The sequence below is a fragment of the Pocillopora verrucosa genome, chromosome 14, assembly GCF_036669915.1.
Source record: "Pocillopora verrucosa isolate sample1 chromosome 14, ASM3666991v2, whole genome shotgun sequence".
Classification (NCBI taxonomy): Eukaryota; Metazoa; Cnidaria; class Anthozoa; order Scleractinia; family Pocilloporidae; genus Pocillopora; species Pocillopora verrucosa.
The window spans coordinates 15952056-15961404 of record NC_089325.1 but is presented as its reverse complement, the minus strand read 5'-3'; the positions used below and the strand labels follow the sequence as shown (position 1 = coordinate 15961404).

General features: G+C 39.9%; 2 protein-coding genes across 2 annotated transcripts; both read right to left on the bottom strand.

Annotated features, from left to right (window-relative positions):
* Positions 1-2451: 2451 nt before the first annotated feature.
* Positions 2452-3615, bottom strand: LOC131797218 (zinc finger MYM-type protein 1-like). The gene has a single exon (XM_059114843.2). The coding sequence runs from the start codon at positions 3613-3615 to the stop codon at positions 2452-2454; it is 1164 nt and encodes a 387-aa protein (XP_058970826.2).
* An 814-nt stretch (positions 3616-4429) lies between these two features.
* LOC131797183 (short-chain collagen C4-like) lies at positions 4430-8433 on the bottom strand. The gene is made up of 5 exons (XM_059114812.2): positions 8203-8433; positions 6805-6863; positions 6039-6128; positions 5375-5566; positions 4430-5033 (listed from the first exon to the last, which is right to left on the bottom strand). Exons 1-5 carry the CDS (start codon positions 8388-8390, stop codon positions 4648-4650), a joined length of 915 nt encoding a protein of 304 aa, XP_058970795.2. The 5' UTR covers positions 8391-8433; the 3' UTR covers positions 4430-4647.
* Between the last annotated feature and the right edge of the window lie 916 nt (positions 8434-9349).

Genomic DNA, 9349 nt, shown 5'->3' with positions numbered 1-9349 from the left:
ATCATTTTTTACGGTCGTTTTATCGTTTTTCTGTATTATGTTCTCAGAAAGCATCAGTTAACTCCATTTGCTGTCATTATAATTTTCCTTTGCTCAATTAGGCGAGAGGTTGCATACTATTTATAATCTCTCGATAAGCTTTTAGAAACTCCTCAGCTTTCAATTTATATTTCTTTTATATAAATATCTTTCTTTCAGCCCTTTCACGGTTAAAAGTTCAATTAAATTTTAGCGATTTTAACGGTTGGCCATTATAAGGAATATCATTCTTGTCAGGTAAAATCAATGTTGACCTTTTCAGTTTTCTAATATGAGTCAAATTATTTTCAGACTCATTCAATCTTTCTCTGAAGGAGTGACGTGAATGTGTGATAATCTGTTGTTAGTTCCAAAGTAACACCTTGGTTACCCTTATTAAAGGTGCAAACTACATTATCATTATCGCAGTATGCAGAACGCTTGCCATATATCAACACAGTAGCAACTTAGCTCTCTGTAGAGTCTTTGTGGCTCAGTGCGTAAAATACGGAGGTCTTAGTTTCGATTCTCGTCTTGGAGGCTCTAATTTTTGGTGCTAGAGGTAAATATTTCAAAATGCGTTAGCCTGCAATGCAAGCGTCTTATTGTTATTTCACTCCCCGACCCCCATCCCTCCCCTTACTTTTGATCGTCGACCGCCCCCTTGGTACAAATTTATTTCTCTCCACAGCCTTCCGCTGCCATTAAAATAAAAAATGGCGGCCATAATATTCGTTATGAAATTACTGAGCACTCGCTCGCCAAAATTACGTCTGCTCTACAGGCTAAGAATGCGTTTCACCGTTTCACTTTCTCTCACCGTCTCTAGGCAACAGTTACAGTTATCCGAGTCAAGATGTTGTTGGGTAGCTTTTGTGTAATTTTCAGTATTCCCATTAGGTATTTTCATTAGCCGGTATAGTGTTCTGTCGCAAAATGTAATAAAATTTTTTCACTTTTTAAGACCAGGTCCCGTCGCTCTTGGTCATAAAAAAAACTGTCGCACTTTATAATGGTTTCTTGTTAAAATGGTGTGACAGCTTTTGGATTACAAAGTGCGGTAAGTGTCATTTCAAGGCACGGCAAGTGTTATAACAGAGTAAGACAAATGTTATTTCAAAATGCGGCAAGCATTACAAGGTGGCACGATTATTACTGGTGCGACAACAAATACAGCTGGAGTTCCATTGAACCGAGCCCGAATTTGGTGACCAAGTCGTTGATATCAACTAAATCAATAATGCGTTGGCGAAAACTCCCAATTATCTTTTAGTATTCCCGATAGAAACTCGTTGTGTCTTGTGTCGCTCAATAGGTTCGCTTTACGAGAGAATATGCGGACGGCTGTCAGGACGATTAACAAGGTCTCAAAATGCAACTTGCTCTTAACTGTTAGAGGGTCTGACGTTGGGAGTGGCGCGATGTGGTTTGATCAGAACTAAATTATCATTATAATAAAGCTCGGATATAACACGTACTGTCCTTGGTTGAAAGAGCGTGCTCTATGAGAGTATAGAGCATAGAACTGAGCTAAAGCTGTCACGCCATCTGCCAAATCGTACTATGTCCGACCTTTTCTGGGACTTCTTTCTAGCTTTTCTTTCGTTAATTGAAAGTGAAATTTCGGAACAAGCGAGCAAGGTTTGCAAAAATGCCAGACGCAGTAATTTACGTCACTGTAACGTGAGCAGAGACAAAAATCCTCAAACATGAAACAAGATAGACAGTCCGAGTTTTTTAACGGTTTTCACGCTCAGTTAGATTGCGAGTTTACGTACGGTAATAAAAATCAAACACAGCTAACACTTGTATAATATATAAAGTTTCGATTTCAAACAGAAAAATACAGGAATGATGAAAAATATAACCTGGCATAACTGTTAAAATTCATACTAATCATGACGGTGTCAGAGCGACTTAAGGTCTATCGCGGCTAGCTAATCATGGCGATCTTCGGTCATCGCAGTGGAGCAAGCCTCAGGAACTAAATCGACCACCCTTCGAGTGAAAAAATAAGAGCTTGTCCTGATTTCATTTCCGATGCGTTGAGTGGAAGGGCAGATCATTCACTGCAACCGAGTTTTACGGCGCTGTCATTCCGAGCGATCTTCATTTCTTAGTGAATTCGGCTGTTGTTCATTCATAATACACTCGCCTTGAAAAGTTTGTTTTCTACTTGTCATATGAAATGACTTGCGTATTTTTGTGAGCCACGATTGGGCCGAATTTCACTGAACACATAGGCGTACGGGCATTTTTTTGCCAGGGGGGGCAGTGAACCGTTTGCCCAAAAAATTCTCACAAGTTGCCCAAATTTTTACGAAACAGTTGGAAGGAAACGAGGGTCATACGATGCACTAACAATGGCCTACATATGAAGTGAATATATTCTTACCTATGAATCTATCATATGAGCTCAAAAAACACTAAAACTTAAAAGAAATAACTGTCTCTGCCATTTCGACGACCGAAGATATCAATGATACGATCCATGTCATTGTTGACTACAGAGTTGGCATACGCCCTTTCAATGTTGATAAGTGCAATGTTACTGACACGTTGTTGCCCCATGGTGCTGCGGAGGTAAGTTTTCAATCTGCGCAACGCACTGATGAATGATCGCTCTGCTGAACACGATGTAGCAGGTATCACTGCAAGGATATGCGCCACACTGGAAAACTCTGGAAACCTATCGAATAGATCATTCTCACGCATTGTCTCTAGCATTTCTGAAACAGTCGTGTAGCCCAATCCGCGCACATGACGAAAACTCGCGTACATTTTCTGCTCGGCTTCCAGAATCTCGCCGTCGATGTTGTAAAACTTAGCAATGCGGGAGAAGCTTTCTTTATCAGGTGTTTCACTGTGGCAGATATTTCCCAAAGCAAAGAGGATATCCTGGTCATTTCTGCTAAACCTGAGCTCAAGCACGGACAGCACCTTGTCGATGGAAGCATAGTAGGTGTTAATACAGTGGTGCGATTCCGGTGTCAGCTGCGTTTGTCGTTCATCTACAAAGGCTTGAAGGCGGAGCGATGGCGTCTGTCTGGGTGCCCTGGCCTCTCGTAATTCAAACTCAGAATTGGTCAGCCACTTCTTAATTTTCAGACCCATTGCTGATGCTAACTGCCATACGCTGTTGAAACTTTCTTCATTCCGACACTGGCGTAGGGTCTGAATGGTCATGTCGGCATTTCTACGAGCGGAGATGACGTCAACCGTCTTCCCCTGAAGATATCGACACAAACTACTGGTGTTGCTCAGGATTACTTTCAGCAAACACAGTCCGAAGATAAACTCCAAGTCACAAATGGCGGTCAACAAGGCTCTGCTCTCAGAGTAGGTTTTCGGATCTTTGTCTGCAGACAGCGTGAGCAGGGCTTTTACAATACGTTCTATTTGCCCGTATACGGCTTTTACGGCTTCCCACCGGCATGACCATCGCATGGCACTCAATGACTTCAGCGTCAGTTTCAGATCCTCGCCTTGTACTTCTGTGTCACTAAACAGGGCGTGTCGTTTGGGACTCGCATCTAAAAAGTTGTGCAGAGCCTGGATAGTCCCCAAAGCGTTTTGCAGTGGTTCAATCTGTGTCATAGTATCCTGAAGTGCGAGGTTGAGCACATGCCCGTAACAGTGGACGTAGATACCGAACTTTTTGGTATGTATAGTGTACAAAAAAGCTCGTCACGTGCTAGGCAACCGCTGTCTCGTGTGAATTTAACAGTTTCCACGGTCGCGTAACTTTTTACGAAACTACGGGCGTAAATTTAACTGGCTTTAGGCACTTAAAGCCCATGGTAGAGCCAGTTAAATTCACACGAGACAGTGGTTGCCTAGCACGTGACTCCGATCTTCTGAGAGTCTCCAGTCGATAATCTACGATATTATTTTACAAAGCTATGCGGAAATTGATTCTAATTAATTTACAACACCAGCTAGTGCAGTGCGGTACAGTACAGTACAATGCCCAAGAACAAACACAAAAAATAGAAATACGTATATCAACTTATAACCCCCCCTTACTAATGACCAGAAGCTCGTCACGTGCTAGGCAACCGCTTTCTCGTGTGAATTTAACTGGCTTTCCATTTTTAAATTCAGGTAAAAATAGAAAATATCTATCTATTTCAATAAAAAACTTGAAAACATCTTTAAAAACTGGCTTTGCCCAAATTTCTCTTGCTGCCCAAAAAATCTGAATTGCCCAAAATTTTGGGGGGGCTGCAGCCCCCCCCGCCCCCCCGGCCCGTACGCCTATGGGTATGGAATAGGCTTGGGCCGTAGACAAGTTCAACAGCTGGTTGGCAGAGTTAGAGAGAAATCAGAGGTAATAGAGGCAAACTGCTGACAAGGCAAAAGACATACAAGTGCCATGGTTTAAGGACTCATTAAAATTTAGCCATCGCTTTTTACCTTTTATTCCTACAACTCAGTACAAATACCTTTTCTTTGACAAAATAATCGCTACAGTCTCTAGAATCAAGACCCCAAGGTTTAATAATGTCCGCTTGTGAACAAGAGGAATCTGCCCTCCTGTTACTTGGTGCATACAGCGCAGGTCAACTCTCTGCCGGCGACATATGGATGACACGGGAGTGAACCACAAACACCTTCCACGGGGTACAGTTATGCACCATCTTTGCTTACCGCCGTACCTGGGCGAGCCTCTGCGTCCTTGTCAACACATACGTAGTCGCGCTGCTTCTTGTGGTCGTAGTATGCAGTCATCAAGTACCCATGGTACTCCTCGGTCCACCCAGATGGACAATCATTCCTTGCAGGCATCATAAGCATTGAGGCACGTGACCTGACAAAACATACAACGCACGGTGCATCGTGGTCATCGAGGGATTTCGTAAAAGGGTTGAAAGAATTTACTTCATACTCAGTTCCATACACGAATCCCGCGCTCTGACGTCCATCTTTGTACTTGTCATACTTTGGGCTGCTTGGAAGACAGAGATAGTTTACTCCACCGCCTTGATGATTGTAACGTTCGCCACCTATCAATCCTAAAATGAAAATTGTTGATGACCCTTGTTTCTCGACTTATAAAAGCAAGATTCAATAAAAAGGGAACTCTGGTATGTTACTCGACTATTTGGGAGCACTAAAGTTTTGTAAAAAAAAGATTAATCTTTCATCAACACTCACTGGTGTTGCACTCAGTGAAATAACGATTTAGTAAGGCATTCTGGTACCTTAAATCCGTTTATATAGGGGGAAAAAACCCTTCGATCGGGAATTTCGAATGTGACGCATGATTATGACGCTACTACGTCATAAAATTGAGTAGTGTACTTCTCAACCTCTTGAAACTGACGTGCAATTCTAGTTATTTAATGACCCTTACCTTTGTAGACAATCTGAGCACCACTGGGACACGTGGTTCTTCCCCAGCGAACATACTTCACACCGGACCTCCCAGGTTGCCCTTTCTCTCCTTTAGCCCCTTGGGTTCCAGGACTTCCACGTGCTCCACGTTCCCCCTTAGGACCTGGAGAGCCTGGAACAGATTTTATGGTTCCTGGTTTTCTCTCTTCTCCTGTCAAAAATTTAATTGAAACGTCGGCTTTTTGGTTGGAGAAATTTGTTTGCTTTGTAATAAACTAAATGGAACATTTTAAACGAGCACCTTCGAAGATGATCGCTTGAATCTGCTGAACATATTTTGTCATTGTGGTGGATTTTTGTGCAGTTTTTATGAACTGTTGGGCTTGTTGCGACAGAGCCTCATACCACTTTCATATTGTACGTTAGGAATATTCTTCGTTACAACCATTTGCAGCATAAAATGATTGACATTGTAAACAAATGGAGATTTTTTCCTGTTCAATATTTTTTTTCAGTTCTCACTTTAATCAGCTCATCTTATTCAGAGATAAAATTGTCAAGTTACCTCCACCATTATCATAATCATTATTATTATGATCATTATCATGATTAAAACAAATTGCTCAGCTACTGATATGCTTCTCTTCTTTAGTTTTAGTCTTTGGTTTTCCTCAATAGCTCACCTTTTTCTCCGATTCGTCCAGGTTTTCCAGGAAGTCCAGGTGGCCCAGGTGGTCCCATTAAGCCTTTCATGTTACTTCTCCCATGAACCCCTACGATATAGCGACATATATCGTACTACACATTAAAATAACACACTGAAACTCAGTACGGCTTGCCGGTTTTAAATAGAAACTATTTTCCGTAAATTATTTCAACACTGCTCACCCTTTGTCATTTCAAGAGTCTCTCTGCATCTCTGTTTACTAAATTTTTCATTATATTACTTCATTTGGTCTCCTATCTGTTTGACTCACTTAAGCCTCAATACTTCTGTCTTTCTGTCTGTCATTAACCGACTGATTGTACAATGGTATATTTTGATCCTTTCCCACCTTTTTGAACAAGTTTTTCTTTTCTAATTATGGGCTCACCATCTCTGTTTATTTCTTTGTAGGTGTTTATACTTTGTGTTTATTTTTGTTTGTATCCTCTTGCCTCAAACTGACAATCTCTGGTTGGCCTTTCATAATTGTCAATCTTTAATAAATTCAGTAAGTAGCGTTGAGCCATCACAAACCTGCAGTTTCTATCTTAAATAGTATTTCGCAGATAATCTTTTAAGATTAAGATTAGCATTGCTGGAAAAATAATGTATTTAATTTCCAAAACGCCTCTTTTTCCCTGAACGAAGCCCTAACTTTCTGCGATACTTCGCGAACAGCTTATCTTGCACGCTATTAATTCGAATACTTTACACAAAGCCAAAGGATCCGTTATTATTCAAACCTAAAAGGTAGGCCAAAAGCCACGAGTCTTGAAGTCTTGGTTTCAGTAACGCATCTATCCTGTGCAAAAAAAAAAAAAAAATTAAAAATAGTCACAGTAAAAAGTAGACTAATTTGGACGAAATTTGCAGAGAAGAAAATCTGATATTAAATATCATCAGGTTCTGATGGCATCATTAAGTAAAGCCTCTTAAATAACCTCGAAAAATTATCATCAGCTGAAATCATCGGTTCACGAACAATCATGAAGCTGACAATAAGAGTCAGTTATCAAAATTGCAAATAGCGAGGAGACTGCCTTTGTAACCCCTTTTTTTCTGTTTTTAAATGATCGGCAGGAAAATTTTCACTAATTGTGAAAATTTTGAGATATTTCATTAAAGCAAATTGAAGAAAATCAAAAGCAAACCCAAATTATCGCTGGCGAGCGTCTCCCTTCGTGGAGCCTTAGCTTAATTTTATAATATTTACTACAGCAAACGATAGTCCGAACCTTGCTCATTGCCTTTTGATAGTTGTTAGTGACCTTGAAAAGTGAAAACATAATTTTTTTTTAGAAAAACATGACGCTGGCGCGTGTGCCAACATTTAGCAAAAACTCTATGGAACCTCCTTAAGATATTTCAATTTTAGGATTGGTGTTTGACATCGAACACGAACTGAATTCTTGAAGTAAAATTCTTTCATCCTTCAAGCAATTATTTAAAACACTATAAGAATGATTATGCGATGACCTGAATTAATACAGAATGAAAGAAAATTATAACATTCTATCTAGTTTATTTTTCTCGGGTATCTTAGTGTAAACGCTGGTTTAAAATAAAGGCAAATAATGCAGGAGATATATAAAGGCTAATAGTGTGTCAAGTTAAATTTTTATGGGCATTTTTGAATGAACGCTTAAGTTAAATCAATTTTTTGCAATTCGAGGCTATCGAGACTGAAAAAGGCTTCTAAGAAATCCTTTCCTACGCCTTGTTTTGTCATGCCATCAATTGATTTAAAAACGTTTCTATAAAGGAGATACTGTATGTCCTTATCTAAACGGTAATGCAATAATTCCCATCATCGAATCGATCATAACTTCCCAAATTTGAAGAACATCTTTTCGTTCATTTCGTCCTACTATGATACTGACACCGGTGGTTTACGGTTCGTTATAGCCGTAGAAAGTGCGCATTAGAATTCAAATTTTGCCGTCTGCCTTCCAACCGTTTTGGTAATAATTTAATTCTGTATTTGTTGTGAATTACAGGTTTCTTTTTGGTTTTTTGTTTGCTTGTTTGTTTTTTCTGTGGAATGCGCGGGTTGGAAGAACAGGAACGGAGTTGAATTTTGCCGCTCGCGTTTTCAGGTGCAATGATTCAAACTCGGTTCTTAAGCAATCTCCAAGTCTTACTTTTCTTCCAAGGATTTCAATCGCTTGAGGACGTCTGGCAAACCCGTGGTGTTATCTTTAAACGCTCTCTGTCCGCGACTGAAACTTCGCGTGGTTTTGGCCATACCCAGGAGGCAACGGAAGGCCAAACAGATAAAAAAGGCAGTAAAGAAGTAAAGGCGAACGTTTTTCGTGGTGAGATGTTTCATTGTGAAACAAACTGGCGATAACTGTTGGCAGAACGAATCTCTAACCGTGACAGTGCGATTATGACGCAAGATCGAAACTCAACCAAGATTCATAGAAGGTGCGATGAATTGTCGCCCTTGTCGAGTTTTTTCACGCGTTTATTACCTCATCATTAGAATAACAATATAGGAAGGAATAATTCGGGGTTTTGTCTTTGAATAAAACCTGAATTCATTTCGCTTTTTCCTTCTTAAACGATAAAGGGAGGTTGGCATACATTTAAAGGACGAGAAGATGCAATAAAACTTTCTTCGCTCTCGATTAATTTTTTTCAGTACGCGGTGCTACGCAAGGATGGATTAATCATCATTTGAGTGTGCTGGTTTTATCATTCAAAACATATTTCTTTTGTCTCTTGAAGAGCGCGAGACAGGCAAATTTATGTAGCAATTAGTTCTCAGAGGAGCATTTCAGAGCTCTACTGAGCATATTTTCCTCCTATGTAGCGGGATAGAATTCTTACGGTAGGCTTAGGGATGAAAGTAACACTTATAAAACTTTATTAATCAGTGGCTGTTTATGACTGATTATAGTAAAAAGCCAAACCAGTTTTAGGCACCAGAACATCATACACGAAATTAACATTTTAGATAATTTCATAAAAAGACAATTATATTGCTATCAAAACAAAAAATATCTCGAGCCTTGACTGGTGATTTGGTACTGGTATAGCGAAAATCGTTAAAGATATTTCGAAATCTTCAGAAGTTATCTGACTTCAGCTGGCAGCAAAATCACGTAGTTACAAATAAAAATTAGTAATCATATGCACTAACAAATGAATTAGAGATAGAGGCGGTGAAAGAAGTCGGAATATATGTCAACCGAGATTGACTACCCGGTACTTCAAATCATTAGCTGAATCTCCAAACTGCTCGGCCATTAAACTAATAAATGTTTTGTTGGCTAACCCTGGAGA

Coding starts and splice junctions, on each gene's coding strand:
- LOC131797218 (XM_059114843.2), bottom strand. CDS start 3,615: ATGACACAGATTGAACCACTGCAAAACGCTTTGGGGACTATCCAGGCT.
- LOC131797183 (XM_059114812.2), bottom strand. CDS start 8,390: ATGAAACATCTCACCACGAAAAACGTTCGCCTTTACTTCTTTACTGCC. Junction 6,864..8,202: donor TTGAAATCCTTGGAAGAAAA/GTAAGACTTGGA, acceptor TTTTTTGCACAG/GATAGATGCGTTACTGAAAC. Junction 5,567..6,038: donor TGGACGAATCGGAGAAAAAG/GTGAGCTATTGA, acceptor AATTTTTGACAG/GAGAAGAGAGAAAACCAGGA.